This window comes from Puma concolor, chromosome B4 (genome assembly GCF_028749965.1).
Source record: "Puma concolor isolate L17-30 chromosome B4, mPumCon1.1.hap2, whole genome shotgun sequence".
Taxonomy (NCBI): domain Eukaryota; kingdom Metazoa; phylum Chordata; class Mammalia; order Carnivora; family Felidae; genus Puma; species Puma concolor.
In genome coordinates this window covers 61,594,453-61,610,779 of record NC_141673.1, presented here as the reverse complement: position 1 = coordinate 61,610,779, position 16,327 = coordinate 61,594,453, and the positions used below count along the sequence as shown (strand labels likewise).

The 16,327-nt window shown below is 43.4% G+C and overlaps 1 protein-coding gene across 1 annotated transcript in view; it reads right to left on the bottom strand.

The window, feature by feature from the left end:
- Positions 1-14,203, bottom strand: part of TESPA1 (thymocyte expressed, positive selection associated 1) — a 35,593-nt gene extending 21,390 nt beyond the window's left edge. Inside the window, 3 exon segments of the mRNA XM_025926854.2 lie at positions 1,848-1,890; positions 2,830-3,046; positions 14,024-14,203. Coding sequence (XP_025782639.2) covers positions 1,848-1,890; positions 2,830-2,992 — 206 coding nt within the window. The 5' untranslated portion in view covers positions 2,993-3,046; positions 14,024-14,203.
- Between the last annotated feature and the right edge of the window lie 2,124 nt (positions 14,204-16,327).

The following is a 16,327-nucleotide window of genomic DNA, read 5'->3' as shown; positions in this document are numbered from 1 at the left end:
GAGTTTACAATCTTGTGTTTCTGTGAATTTATTCTTTTCAGCTGGAAGGTAGTATGTTTTGAGTCAAGGAACATATTTTACTTTTTTTTTTTTTTTTTTAAATTTTTTTTTTTTTCAACGTTTATTTATTTTTGGGACAGAGAGAGACAGAGCATGAACGGGCGAGGGGCAGAGAGAGAGGGAGACACAGAATCGGAAACAGGCTCCAGGCTCTGAGCCATCAGCCCAGAGCCCGACGCGGGGCTCAAACTCCCGGACCGCGAGATCGTGACCTGGCTGAAGCCGGACGCTTAACCGACTGCGCCACCCAGGCGCCCCTCAAGGAGCATATTTTAAACTACTTGGCCCCCTCGGAGGACATTTAGACGATCAGACATTATCAGCAAATATGCTGTCAACAATTATTGATGAATTTAAATTGACTCAAGAATAGTTCATGATAGAAAGACCAGGAGCTGACTGGTTCTCCGGTAGGTACCAGGTGAGGCGTTCTAAATCCTAGGACAGTTGTGATGCACCAAAAAGTGCCAGCACTCCTATTACCACCACCCCTTCAACTTTCTGAACTTTGAGGACCCTTTACTGACTTTGAAGTCAATGAATTGTGAACCAGATTAGGACAAGAAGGACAATATGTTTTGTAAACCACGAAAACACAAAATAAATCCCTCCTGGCATTACCTTCCGGGGCAGAATTGAAATAAATAACCTTAGATGATTCATTTCCTACCAAATAAGCAAGGATGGGTTTATTGATATGTTAACAGGTCCCCAGACTTTATAGATTGAAGGCCGTATAAAGTTTGAAACATTCCTGAAGGGGAACTAAGGAGCCGCATTCTCAGCATCATCACACAGAGGATCAGGATTAAGTAGGGCATAGAAGCTTTCCCTCTGGGTAGACTGAGCCTACTTAAAAGTAGGGTTAGGGTTAGGGTTAGGTACTGATGAAGTGTGGGGTCTCGTATTTTACTGTTTCTGAGGAGAGAGATACTGTATTTTGCCCTGAAGTACCTTCTCCAGTTCTGGTTTCAATGACTGGGGTAAACCCACAGCCTATCTTCCTGCGTTTTGTAGTAGAAATTAACACAGTGATGAATTCCTATGATGATAAGAACAATGAGGTTTCTGAGAAATATCATACGATTTCACTCATATGTGGAATTTAGGAAACAAAACAGATGAACCTAGGGGAAGGGAAGGAAAAATAAGATAAAAAGAGAGGGAGTCAAACCATATGAGACTCTTAAATACAGAGAACAAACTGAGGGTTGCTGGAGGGCTGGTGGGTGGGGGTATGGGCTAGATGGGTGATGGGCATTAAGGAGGGCATTTGTTGTGATGAGCACTGGCTGTGATATGTAAGTGATGAATCACTGGGTTCTACTCCAGAAACCAATACTGCACTGCATGCGAACTAACTTGATTTTAAATAAGTTAAAAAAAAAAAAAAAAAAGGACAATTGGGTTTCTAACTCCTATTTTGTTATACAGTGTCAGACTTCAGTCTGAAGAAGAAGCAATGGAGAAGGGATCTGAAAAGCCCGGACAGTGCCCATAACTGCAGATGTCCATCATTCTGGACTCTAGACCGCATCCAGTCTGGATTTCCAAGCCTCCGCTCCTAACTTAGTCTCAGCCCAGAGCTGTGCTTCATTCATGGCCCACTCCTCACATTCGCCCCAAACCCTTGCAATCCACACCCCCACCCCCACCATTTCCACCTCACATCTAACCATGAAGCCCAGTCAAACCCGTTTCCCTGTCTCTGAGCTCCCAAGAGTCAGGGCCTGTTCGCAGATTTAGCCATCAACCCCACTCACTGTCACCGCCCGTCTGGCACTTACCCGCAGTCCTGTAGCCAGTCTTCAATCTTACTGATCGGATTCCCTGGAAATAGCAGAGAGCAGATCGCCGTGAGAGCTAAAGGAGGCCAGGCTTCCTCCCTGTAACTCAGCCTGTTCTGCAAGTTTGTCCTTATGTAAGCCGTACCATGACCCCTTTCCCCCCACAAAGCTTTTCTGTAAGAGATGAGAGAATTCTCCCATGTATAAAAATAGTGGGTGTTTCTTCTCTCTCTGCTTCCCGCCCCCTTCTGCCTGGATTGTGGAAAATGCCCAGGATGGCAGGCCCACGGCTCCCTTTTCCTCAAGGTTTGGGAACAGGGGTGGATTCTTCTCTAACAAAATTTAAAAATAATGATAATAAATAGAAAAAGACAACACAAAATCAGAATTTTGTGCTTACACTTTTGTTTTCTGCCAAATAAGCAAGGATGGATTTATTTATATAAAAGTTTTTTTTTTTTTTTTAACCCTTAGGTCTACAGTCTCATTTGAACCTCTAAGAAGCTGTGACAGGCACGTAGAAAACGTACTGCCACGACTTGAGGTATGACCACTTCAATCAGACAAACACGCTTTTGAGAGGTAAGTGACTAGCCAAAGGTCACACAGCTCCCTAGCAGCGGAGTTGAAGTCAGAGTCCCAGCATCCACTTGAGTGTAACCTTGTTGCACAGACAAAATAAAAATGCCCCAAAGCATTCAAGAGAACCCTGACCTCAGGCCCTTATAGCCCGGGATGATGCAACAATGTGCTTTCTTGTTCCTCATCTTATGCCTATCTCTCTCTCTCTCCCACAATCTATATCTTGTATCATTTCACTCTTCTTCCTTTAAACTCATTAAACCCATCAAAATGAGCCTCTCTGAAGGCCTAGCCTCACCCAGGAAACCACTGCCCACACTCTGCAGACCTGTGCCCGTGGGCACATTTTCCCCAGCACCAGGCGATGTGGAAGTCTATTTGTGGTCTAACTGCCTCTTACCTTCCTGGAAAACGTCATCCAGGCTGGAAGGCTCAGGATCTGAGACATCTTGCAGGACAGCCCCGGCCTCCTCTTCCAAGACCTGGGTCTGCCAGTGGCGGCTCTGCCGGAGCCAGGCCCGCCGCTTCTCCCAGGACGTGGGGCTCAGCACAGAGCCCTCCATGGCCCTGGCTCAGACTTCAGGGCCTCCCGCCACGTAATGCTGTTCTTCTGAGAGCTGAAACACAGTGATAGCACCCTCATCGTCCGTTCAGAAGCCACCCCAGGGTTGCCCCACAACTCCCCAGCTCTGCATCAAGGAGCATGACCTCTGTGCCCATCCAGGAAGAGGGAGGAGATATCCAGCCCTTCCTCTGTCTTCCAAAAGAAAAAAAAAAAATGTTCTGAAATATACCAGGGCAAGTCTTTCAAATCAGCAAATCTGGCAATTTCGAACATCTTATGATGTAAAGGACATTGAGAAAGTTCTTCTAACTTAAAAGAACTGCTACTTCTCATGAAAGTTGACATACTATATTAAAAAACAACTTTTGGGGGCATGTAGGTGGCTCAGTCAGTTGAGTGTCTGACTCTTAACTTTGGCTCACGTCATAATCCCAGGGTTGTGGGATCTGTGCTGAGTGAGGAGCTTGGTTAAGATTCTCTCTCTCTCTCTCTCTCTCTCTCCCTCTGCCCCTCTCCCCTGCTGGAGTGCATGCTCTCTGTATAAAACAAAACAAAACAAAACAAAACAAAACAGAACAAAATAAACTTTCTCTAATCCTTAATGATGTTGCCTCTCAGAAGCTTCCATTAAAATTAGAATATCTTTAGGGGTGCCTGGGTGGCTCAGTCGGTTGGGCATCTGACTTTGGCTTAAGTCATGATCTCACGGTTTGTGAGTTCGAGCCCCGCGTCGGGCTCTGTGCTGACAGCTCAGAGCCTGGAGCTTGCTTCACGTTCTGTGTCTCCTCCTCTCTCTGCCCCTCCCCCACTTGCACTCTGTCTCTCTCTGTCTCTCAAAAATAGATAAATGTTAAAAAAATTAGAATAGCTTTACATTTGCAATGTATACAATTCACTTTATTTGATCTTCATAGAGATGCGTGAAGAATTTCCAGGTCTGAAAGGTTAAACAACTTTTTCTAAGGTGCCACAGCCAAGATGTCACTCCAACTACAGTCATTCTGAGTTTGTTGTTTGTTTTGTTTCATTTCCTGTTTTATGTATTAGGGATCTGCATAAGATTTCTCTTGGAAAAGAATTCCCATAATACAAACAACAAGGAGATGTGGCCTTATGCAATTAGCAGTCACAACCTCCAGGATCATTACTTTCTGATTTGTCAACCGGGGTTTCTCCATAGCTATGAGTTATTGCCTTGGTGTATCAATGCATTTATATATTTTTTTCTTTTTTCTTTGTTTTTAGTTTTTATTTTAGAGAGGCGGGGTGGGGGAGGGAGAGGGAGAGAGAATACTAAGCAGGCTCCACGCTGATGTGGGGCTCAGCCCCACAACTGTTGAGACCATGACCTGAGCCAAAATCGAATCAGAGGCTCAACCGACTGAGCCATCCAGGTGCCCCAATGCATTTATATGTCATTTAACACTGCCCACTCAACCTCTCTTGTGTTCCTCCCAAAGATGCATTCTGATGGCACTAGCCACTTATTCAAAGAGGAAGAAGGAGGGGAAAAAATCACTCAGCTGTCCAAATAGAGCTTACAAAGCCTTGAGGCTGATGTACCTAGAGGTACATTCACTGGCTTATACTCCGTCCTGCCTCTTCCCTCCTGCTACTCTCACTCAGCCTGTACAGTGAACAAGTAGAAGTGGGACCAGAGCTCTTCGGGGTCTCATCCGTCTACTCCCCAGAGCTGCCATCAACAGCTTCATCTTCATCGCTGTGCTTTTAATTGTTAGAGCAAGGGAGGGGTGCCTGGGTGGTTCAGTCCATTGAGTGTCCAACTTTGGCTCAGGTCATGACCTCATAGTCCGTGAGTTCCAGCCCCATGTCAGTCTCTGTGCTGACAGCTCAGAGCCTGGAGCCTGCTTGGGATTCTGTGTCTCCCTCTCTCTCTGCCCCTTCCCTGCTCATGCTCCGCCTGTCTCTCTCTCTTTCAAAAAATAAATACACATTAAAAAAAATTTTTTTAATTGTTGGAGCAAAGGAAAACAACAGAAAAAGAATAAGAAGAATGCCAGTTTCCTTAGACTTCTTATTCTTCAAGGACTTAAAAACAAGATCATTAGGGAGGTATTCAACAATTTAGGCCCTAAAACAGCTATTTTTGAGAAGAACATCCGGAACATAAGATGCCTTCCTAGGTCAATGAAATTGTTTTGGATGCCTCTGCTTGCTACAGACAAAACATAACCAGAGACAAAGAATACATAGTTACTGTTGTCTGAGCTAAATTCTTTCACTTCGTGTCCAGCCCAACAGCAAAAATATCCTCCAAGGAGAGACAGCAGCCGGCACTTTGAGAAGTTGTTAACCCAGAGCACCCGGCTCTTCATCCACTGTTTGTGCCTTTTAAGGCAAATTAAATGAATAAATTAAGCTTGTGACGCAGAGAAGCCACAAAGAGGCGGTGCAGAAAAAAACTTGTCCTTTAGACAGAGATGCTGTGAGGTGATAAAAAGGAGGATGAAATTACCACTAGGAAGAACTGAGGAAAAGAGTCTAAAAAGCTTTGACTGGGGTTTATTTACCAAGTTCTTCACCTTCAAAATATTGAATAGGTTGGTGTTAGTTGGTCCAAAGAAGAAAACATCAAAGGCTGACTTGCCTACTGTCTTTAATTCCCAGAGTAAATGGACCTCATCTCAAACACAAGAATTCTTCAGCTCACAAAAGAGAGGTTTTTTTGGCGATGAGGGGGATTTAAAAGGAAAGCAGCAGGGCAGGAAAAAAGGAGGGGAGGAAGAAGTGAAGAAAGGAAGAAAGAAAGGAAGGAGGGAAGGAAGGAGGGAGGGAAGGGAAGAGGGAAAGAGGGAGGGAGGGAAGGAGAAGAAGGAGGGAGGAGAGGAAAGAGGGAAGGAGGAGAAAAAGGAGGGAAGGAAAGAAGGAAAGAAAGAATATATGACTCCCACACTTTACTCTGCCACTTGCTAGTGGTATGACCTTGGAAATTTCAGTCCATTTCTCTGTTCTCAGTTGCTCAACTGGGACATTATGCTCTAAAATTTGATGCTTCTCATACCATAAATTTGTGATGTGTCATTTTACAGTTAAACCCCTATAAGGCCAGCAGAGTGTCCGAATCTCACCAATGGAGATGGTAGATAGATGCCTCTACTTGGGTTTCAACATCTTCTGTGATAGGAATTCTATTCTACATTCCTCCACATCTTGGAAAATATATTACACGCATAGAGGCTAAGTTCCTCTTTGTCTCCTGAAAATGCTTATCTCCTTTTAAACCCTACACTTTTCTCATGTTCTTTCCCCTCTCCATCTTCCTCTTCCTCAACCTTTGACATACTTCACTTGCAAAACCCACTCTTAACCAACCTTCTTCATGAAGTCAGACCCGGCTTCTATAGCCTACAATAGTCACTTTCACGGATTTCCTTCCCTGCCCATGTTTTCTTCTTAGTCCTTATCACTAACATAGTTGATATTTTATTTGTTAATCCTATTTATTGTTTGCTCTTCTGACTGGAATATAAACTCCACAAGGACAGAGATTTTGTCTGGGTTGTTCACTGCTGTATCCCTAATGCATAAAACCGAGAGGAATTCATTGTAGTTGCTTAGGAAATACTTATTCTCTAAACGAATGAATGTTCAGTAGGTGACTATTCCCCAAAGGAGCCCATTGCTTTACAGATTCATCATAACCTAAGAGACCTATGTAGGGAGATCAGCTTCCAAAAGGTTAACAGTGAACTTATAACTGTGTGCTACTAAGCATGTAACAATGTTTCCATCTTCAAGTTGGGAGAAAAGAGATGAATTTGAGAGTCTAAGACTTGTTTCTGTTCTAGGAGCTCCAATAATTATGAAAAGAAGTTGTAATTTCTTAACTATTCCTTTCTGTTTTATTATTATTATTATTATTATTTATTTATTTTTTTTTTTTTAGTAATCTCTACACCTAATGTGGGTCTCGAACTCCTGACCATGAGATTAAGGGTCCCATGCTCTTCCGACTGAGCCAGCCAGGCACCCCTTCTTAACTATTCCTATTTGCTCTTCTGTCCTATGCACAAAGGTTTTACTCAGTGTAAATACCTACGGGAGAAAGCCCATGGAAACAATCTGCAATGAATAAGTGTTCCAAAGAAGGGCTTATAAATAAATGACCATTATGATTACGGCAACAGAAAGGCTAGACAAGTTAAGGTCTCTACCACCCACTGAGAACGACAGCCATTTTTGGAACAATTTGTGCGAGAATTGAATACTTTCTTCACTTGGGGAAGCGACACGGTTTCAAGTCTGAAAGAAAGGATGCGAGCCGTATCTAAGCTAATCTCAACCTTGGCAAACGGGTCATGGGCTCAGAGAATTGAGCAATTTTCCCAATCTCTGCCACAGAGACCTGTTCACGGGTGTTATGTGGGAGCGAGAAGCTCAGCGATGTTATGAGGGAGGGAGGGATAAAACTGTCTGGTTAGCAGTTGCAGGGAGGAAGCTGTGCTGCTGAGAGGTAGGAAACTGAGTATTCTTCGTGGGAATCTGGAGGAAGTGGCACATGATATCAGAGAAGCACATCAGCAGTGACAAGCGTTAGAAAGAATTGAAGGATGGATGGGTGCACGCAGAGGTCGAAATGGCACCTTTGAAGGCCTTGGGACCTCATGTAAGAGAGGGAAGGGTGTGGAGCTATTTCCTTCAGACAAGTTACACAAACACATACACCCGCATGTGCCAGAGAGTGTGGTGCAGAGTAAAGAGTGCTGACTGAGAGGAATCGGGAGACGTGGACATTCTTTCAAACTTTTTGTCCAAACCATTGACTTCTGGCAAGCCAATTACATTCTTTCCTTGGGGAGCAGTTTCATCCTCTTGAAAATGAATTGGTGGGATTCGATGTTGTGTACATTTACCTTCGAGACCAATGTATATGAATTTATTTGAGTTGGGTTTCAAATACCTGTATGGCTACTATCTGTAAAAGCAAATGCCTTTGTATCATTTTCCCCATACGCATTAGGAAATGGCCCAGTGGCCTCTGGTGTTACTTCCCACTTGGCAGATTCCTTTTTAAGGTGGCCCTGGCTTATGAGGTTCCTACACTTCCAACTTTCATTGACCCAGGAAAGCGGTGAGTCTTGAGTCTTTGAACGAGGGAGGCTGTGAAGGAACCCAAATGAGCGTGATTCCATCAGGTGTTACTGCCCTTTTTTCAACTTTTCCACTTCTTTTTCTTTGGCTTATGCTGTGTCATCCACAGCATATTCTATCCAGACAAATTCTGTCTACACTTTGAAGGCTGATTCAAGTCATTGCTTCTCTTACCTGCCTCTAGCAACTGCCACATGTGCCTCTATCACGCCCAGCAAGAGATACATGGTCACCCATCGGTCGTTATGTGTCACTCCTCATCAACCCTCCCCCAAGCCCCAACTCAGACACAGCATCGTACCTTTGCAACAGGAAGAGCTCAGCAAATGCTGTACCTGCAGAGACGTGAGAATCAGACTGGTGCTGAGAAACTACCCTCGTTTAGTAGGTGTTACGGGACAGGTGCTCCTGACTTTCCACAAGGTCCCAAATCCTAATGTATATATATTTTTTATACCTTGTAGAGAAGAGGAAAGAGGCTTGGGGCATAGTCATGCTGATCCTTTGTTGATGGAACGTAGGGGTCACATGGGTTTGACCAAAATTTTGTAACACTTGAATTACCAAATTCTTCTATATTTAAAAAATTATTTTTCCAGAGTGTTCCATTCTAAGTTTCCATTCCTTGGTCAGAGGTTCCTTTTGGAATCTGATTGTTATCTTTCTTGATGCTGGTTTATATTACAAAATTGTACTTAATCTAACTTCTATGAGGAAGGAAGTCCTAGCTTGCTGGTACTTTTCCCTGATGTTCCTACGAACTGCCCGCCCCCTCAACCCAAAAAATTCCACACTACTTCTGTTGCTATTTACCTGAATTACTCCTTAAAAGCCTTATTTCTCCCTTCTGCTCTCATTTCCAGCCCTTTGCCCTTTCCTCTTTTCTCCAATTCTCTAAAGGTTCACTCCCCAAATATTTCTCCACAACCTGTCCAATGTTCTGGAATCTGACTACAACAAATAGAGTAGGAGGGAATTCTCTTTGTTCTGAGGATGTTATAGTTAAAAGTAGAAATTTCAGCTGATAGGATGGAAATTAGACAAAAGAAGATTCAGGGAATAAGAGCTTTGAAATGAATATCTTCTAATGAAAATCATCAGCAGAAGCAGAAAGTTTAGTATCAGGAGAAAACCTTTGTAGTTCTGTCATTATTACTACACTGAGAACATCATATACCTCAAGTATGTTTTTCTAAGGGATGTAGTCAGATTCGCTACATGGGTAAGTCAAAGTGATAGGTGCTAATAATAACTGGGATGTGTAGAGTACCTTATATTTATCCATAAGATCTTCCTGTAAACACTATCACTTAATCAAGACAATCACCTTTGAGCTAATTACTGTTATGTGAAACTCAGGGAGATATGTGACTTACCCAGGGTCATATATTTAGGATCTTGTAATGCTGAGATTTAAACTCAGGTTGGTCTGACTCTAGTTGTGTGGTCTTTCCATTAATTACAGAACAGGAAAATAACCTAATATCACCACCCAAGTATCAGTGGTACATGTAATTTGGGATAAAATAAAGGAGAAACTATTTTTGTAAATTATCCATTTCACATGCTATATAAACTCTCTACTTTATAGCCTGGTATAGAAGAGACAGTGTAAACCAAAATAAATTCATCCTTGGCTTTGTGACAGTCTTCGTGAAGGAAGTGTTGCTTCATTTGGTTATTAGCATAGTTTTCCTTCTGAACTCCAACTAGATTATGATGCAGTTTTGCTTTTGTCAGGCTTACAGAGTGTTTTAGCAACAAGGGTCCAACTAGGTTCTAGTTGAGGGGAAAAAGGCTGCCTAGAATTGCACATTACTTTCAGATTGTTGTGCCACTCAGAACATTTAACGATGGTTATAGAGCATCACAGGCCAATCAGAGCCAGTCTGGAGAAACTTGTGAGATAGTTGGGTTGGCTATGGGCGCTCAGTGGCTTGAAGCAATTGATATTTATCATAACTTGGTATGGAACTATTTAAATATTAAAAAAAATTTTTTAACATTTATTCATTATTGAGAGACAGAGAGAGACAGAGCACGAGCACGGGAGGGGCAGAGAGAGAGGGGGAGACACAAAATCCGAAGTAGGCTCCAGGCTCCGAGCTGTCAGCACGGAGCCCGACACAGGGCTCGAACCCACGAGCAAGGAGATCATGACCTGAGCTGAAGTCGGACACTCAACCAACTGAGCCACACAGGTGCCCCTATTTAAATTTTTTTTTTAATTTTGTTTTGAGAGAGAGCACAAGTGGGGAAGGGGCGGAGAGAGAAGGGGACAGAATATCTGAAGTGGGCTCTGTGCTGATACCAGCAAGCTTGATGCAGGGCTCGAACTCACCAGCTGTGAAATCATGACCTGAGCCGAAGTGGAACGCTCAACCGACTGAGCCATCCAGGCACCCTGGAACTATTGAATATTTTAACAATCATTATGGATCTAACATTTTGTACCTGTTAAATATCAGCTGTTTGCAGGTATCTCAGGGGGGTATTTTTAAGGGACCCAGTAAGGATGGCCAACTTTTGAGAAGGAAAACTGTAGAAAGAGCAAGAGCCTTGGAATCAGAATAAACCTTGTTTGGAATCACAGTTCTGTCTCCCTACTGCATATGTAAATGGTAACTTACCTGTCCCCTCTAAACCTAAGTTTCTTCATAAGTAAAACAGGTAACATACAACTAGTTGAGCTCTAGGGAGCTAATATCAGGTGATGTATGTTAAGGGAGGTGATGTATAAGGGAGGTGCTTCATAAAGGATAGCAGTTATCATTATTAATCTTCCCTCAGTCTAAACCATTCACTAAAGTTGGGACATTTCCAGGAATAAGAAGGAAGAAAGAGTGAGCAACATGATACAGTAGTGTGTGTAAAATCCATATGGTGAAAGAGGGGTGTTGCTGTTAAGCAGAGATGAAACATAAACACTAAGTAGGTCCTTCCTTCTTACTTAATGTCCAAAGGGACGAGAGAGACCATTTAATCCCAGGCAGTCATTTTGAAAAAGAGGAGTGGGGAGAGAGGGAGAGAGGGAGAAAGATAGGGAGATGGAAGGAGACAATGAGACAGGGAGAGAGAGAGAGAGAGAGGCTTATCTGAACTCACATAAAATATGATGGTTATAAGTGGGACTCAAAGTTCCCAAGTTCGGAGCCCCAAGTGTACGCTTTTTCCTTTACATCACACAGCCTTCCTCATGCCACTCTGGTTTCCACTCTGGGACTCCTCCCAGGGACATGTATCAGACAGACCTCTCTTCTCTTCTGTCTGTATCGTGCCTACACCCAACCAGGGCCTATAAACTGGGACTAAGAGTGAAAACAAGCGTGGGAAGAGAGAAGGAGGAAACAGAGTTTCCATGATGAGGCCCACAAGACCTTCTGCATCTCATTCGCATTTACAGCCAAGATACACACATATCACCCCCATTGCAAAGGCCTGTGGGAAATCCCAGGACAGCCATTTCTCTGTTTGTAGATAGGACAATCTGCACCTCAAACCAGGTTGACTGCACCCCATTCAACACGTCCCCAACCTGCCCTATGCTCTCACATTCCTTCACAGATAGGAAATACATTCCTAATTTCTAGTTCTCTTCCATGCCACCGCAGTTGGGAAGATCTTCAGAGCAAACATTACCCTGAGTATAGCCTTTGAGCATTTGGAGACGTCTGTGGTCTAAAGCAGCAGTTCAATCTATTTCAGGGAAAAGGGGGAATGTTGTTTGACAGTTCCAAGAAAAATTCCAATTAATCAATATAACTATTTTACCCTCCTCTTTCACCACCTTTCTCCCCCAAATAATTTCAGCTGAATAAATACTGAAAGAAGACCACCAGAGACTACTTTCTCTCTCCTTCCCTTTCTTCCCTACGTCCACTTCCACAGTGTGAATGAGTTCCATGGAAGGCTTGTCAAGTACCACAGGAAACATTAAAGTTATACGTTTGGAAAAGAGTCATTCGGTGCTCTCAGTGTTGGGAGATACTAATTTTTTTTTCACCTGGATGGGCTCTAAAGCTAGCAGGACTAAGAAACATCTGTTCATCTGTCCTGGTGTGTAGATAGCTCAGTCTAGAGACAGAAGTGAGGGCGAGCAGCTTTCTTGGCACGTCTTTAATTCTTCATCCCTGTTTCCATGGTAATGCAGCTCTTTCCCTCATGGGCTCATTTTTATTCTCCCCTCTTATTTTTCACATATCTACACCCTCTCTTCTCAAAATCTGTGTTTAAGCAATTCTGTGTTAGGCTTGGGTGTGGGCAGGGCACAAAGCACAGTGGGTACCAGAATACCCACTTCAATTTTGCCCTGCAGGTGGAAAACAGTTGTCAATTATCAAGTGGCAATAAATGTCTGATCTTTTCTCCTTACTGTAGCCTAGAGTGGGCCCACGAGTCATGATCTAAGCTGAGACCAAACCTCCTCTCCATTCTCCATTAGAATGCGAGTCATAAACCCTGAGCTAAAAATGACTGTTCTGATTCCTGTGGCCACTATGTAATGTTTAATCCCAAGGCTCCATCCCCCTTTCAGGGGCCAGGGAATTCTGATGAAAGGTTATTAAGATGGCTTTAAACTCCCTGGGGTGTCCATGAGTAAGAAATCATTTGTTAGATCTCTTTCTATCCTTCTTGTTACACCTTCTGTTTAACCCCGATAGTATTCTAGTAGAGAGAGAGAGAGAGAGAATAAACCTGGCCTACCTTCCTCCTAATAATGCATCCTGTTGCAGGATAATCATGCCAGATCTTTGGCTCCAATCACTCAAGCCTAACAACCCTTAAGTCTGTAAGCTTGGACACACAAGTTGAAAGCCTCCAACCTCCAACCTCCAACCTCCTATCCTCGGCCTCCCACATTACTGTCTAAAAAGTCCCCTTGCCTAGACAGGCAGTCATTTGTGATAGACAGAGTCACCAGTACTCATAAATCCTCATGATCTTATCAAACCATTTCTGTGGGGCTCTTTTCTCTTGTCCTTGTTCTGTGTTGGGGACCTGCCTCTTCTCCACCCACTGGAAAGTGCAGGAGCACAGCGGGGGCCTGGGAAAACCCCAGTGCAAGGATCTTTCCACTCCTCTACCTTCCCCCAAACTCATGTAGGGAGTGACATGCTCAGCCTGGCTGCCTATAAGACGAAGGGTGCTGGAGGATCACAGACCACCCCCCATCCCAGATGAGGCAAGTCATGGAGCACAGACCCCCCATCCCAGATGAGGTAAGTCATTAAGTGGTCAACATATCCACAGATCCATCTCTGAGATGGACAGTCTGGAAAACAACCCTCACAGGTGGTTATCTTTCTAGAACCTTCCCATTGAATTGGCCTGGCATTGTCCGATGGTGTGAATTCTCCCTCGTATCTAATCCCCGTGTATCTTGCTACAGTTTATCTCTTCACCAGCTTTCTTCTGCAGCTTCTGAGGAAAGTAGTCACATCTGCAAAAGCAACGTTGATTTCAGCTAGAGAGTCCCACTTGTTCACCGTTATGGGAGCTGGAATGGAACCTACAAGGAAGTTGAGAAACTCTTCCCCTTGAGAACCTTTCAAAGTTAGGATCAGATTGGAATTACAGCACAAGGGAGTACAGCAAGACACAGAGAGGGACTTCCCAGGTGAGAAAGGTAAAAAAATTCTTAAATATTACTTCAGGCCATCAGAAGAACCCATGTTTTGTGACCCGACACAGAGTACCTTTCTGGAAATAGGAGGAAGGAAAAAAAAAAAAAAAAAAGGGACCGTTTTGTTCCGTGAGGTAGTGATGAATTTTTTAAGGTTGAAGTTGAGAATGTGGGAAATTTGCTCCTGACTTTTCCCTTTTCTTGGCAACGTGATTTCTCTCCTACCTGCTTCCTATCTCCCAGCACCATCCCAAATCAGTAACATCTTAAAATTGAGGTGGAAATTATACTCACCTGTCTGCTGGTAGAGAGCAGCGTGTGAGGCGAAGCGGTTATCAAAGCCTGGCCAAGCCCTTCCCAGGTATGGGGACCTGAGTGAGGACAGTGACAAAGTATCATATTGCATGTTGTACCTTTCTCTCTGTCCTCATGAAATTGCTGTTGCCAGCTCAGAAAGGGGAAGCGGAAATGAGAAAACACACACACACACACACACACACACACACAGTCCCCGCCTCCTACCCCAGCCACATCCTTTGCTCTAGCTCTGGAGACTGAAGAACAAAAGATCTGAAGTCACTGAGCTCACCACTAAGGAGCCCTTCCTGTCTGAGTGCTGCCTTGCTCTTTCCAAAACAAGAGATCTTTTCCTGTTAAGGGAAAGGCACAGCCTATTTAATAACATGTGCATGGGAGTCTTCCTACCACGTAACTGGAATCTCATGACTGTGATAAAGCTTGCTGTCCCCAGGAGGAGGAGTGTCTGAAAGTTCGCTCATACGTATCTCAGAGAAAATGCTCACAGCCCTATAACACACTTGAGACCGCTCTAAGCCAAAATCGATCGGTTTGCATAACTCTTTCACACTCTGGTAAATTCTCTAGAAGCTAGTTTTCAAATACTGCATGCCATCGTAGGCAACTTCTTTTGGGGTTGGCTTCTTAGCCTTTTGCTTTTATGTTCAAATCCCTTTAAAGTTTTTCTTTCTTTTCTTTCTTACTTTTCTTTTATAAAGAAATGATTGCTTTCCCAAGGAATTTTTAAAGGTGAAGTTTTAAAACTCTGTCACATCCTAGAGATGTCTCCAGTTCATTGGCTTTCAGTTCCAAGAAGCTTTCTTAAACTCTGAGAAGTTTGCCTCCATCCCCAATCGCTGCCACCCTGGACTAGCATTCAGCATCGTGGACCAGCCCTCGCTCCACTTCTCCAACATCTGCCAAGACTGCTTCCTCTCTCTTCACTTGATGTCTACCGTTCCAGCCATCTCCCATCCCTCTTACCCAACTGTTTCCTTCGTTGTAGCATTTATTTACAAATATTTATCACAATACCCTTGTACGAGGCATATCTTGAATGTACTAAGTGTGACTGATTTTCACATATCTGTTCTTTTCTTTCTTTCATTTCCCCATTCTCTTCTTTCAAATTTTATGGCTGTCACCACAGGTTCATCTCTTTTTACCGTGTTCCTAAACTCCATTTCCAATTGCGAAGAGGACAACTCTTTGGCTATCCACAGTATAGCTATAGTGTGGTGGGAAGAAGCCGAAATAAAATTCTTGATCATCAAATTAAGTTCTCTAAACATTATTTTCTTCAAGGGTAATATGAGTAAAATAATAATTCTCTCTGTTTCTCTTTCAAATACACACATACACAAACACACACATACACAAACACATTTTTTTTTTACATGTAGGGATGAAAATGTCAAATACATTTTCCAGTATGATAGTAGGGTGCTTTCTGAGAATTCCTTCAAGGTCAACAAGTAAAAAAAAAAAACAAACCCAAACTCAGCATTCCCTTGGTCTCTTTATCACTATTCTACACTATTAACTACAAAAACTAAACCAGTGGAAGCTTTAAAAAAATTTTTTTAATGTTTATTTATTTTTGAGAGAGAGAGAGACAGAATGTGAGCAGGGGAGGGGCAGGGAGAGAGGGAGACACAGAATCCGAAGCAGGCTCCAGGCTCCGAGCTGTCAGCACAAAGCTCGAAGCCGGGCTCGAACTCATGAGCTGTGAGATCATGACGTGAGCCGAAGTCGGAAGCTTAACTGACTGAGCCACCCAGGTGCCCCATAAACCAGTGGAAGTTCAGGGAGGTGAGTGATGGGTATTGAGGAGGGCACCTGTTGGGATGAGCACTGGGTGTTGTATGGAAACCAATTTGACAATAAATTTCATATTAAAAAAAAAATTCTTTTTAACCCTGTTTCTGAAATGCAATTTTTTCCTTAACAGTTGGGGTACTTCCACAGGCAGTTCATAAATATGGAAGGGCATTTTAATTTTCAGAGTGACCATCAAGCTGCTCCTGGTTTTCAGTGCCTGAGGGCCAAAGATGCTAAATGTCTTTGAAGGTACAGGACTTTCCCGCATAAGGAACAATTGATTGTCCCGGCAAAAATGTTTGCATTCTGATACACACTGGTCGTGTCACAGTTAGGAGAGCAGGCTTTGGTATCAGACTCCGGCACTAGGGGTCTTTGCACTCCCGCACACATTAATGAAGGCCTCAACTTCCTTGTCTGCAAAATGCAGACAAAGTTCCTTAAAGGAGGGGTTGCAAAGCCATAGGAATAAAGGAACAT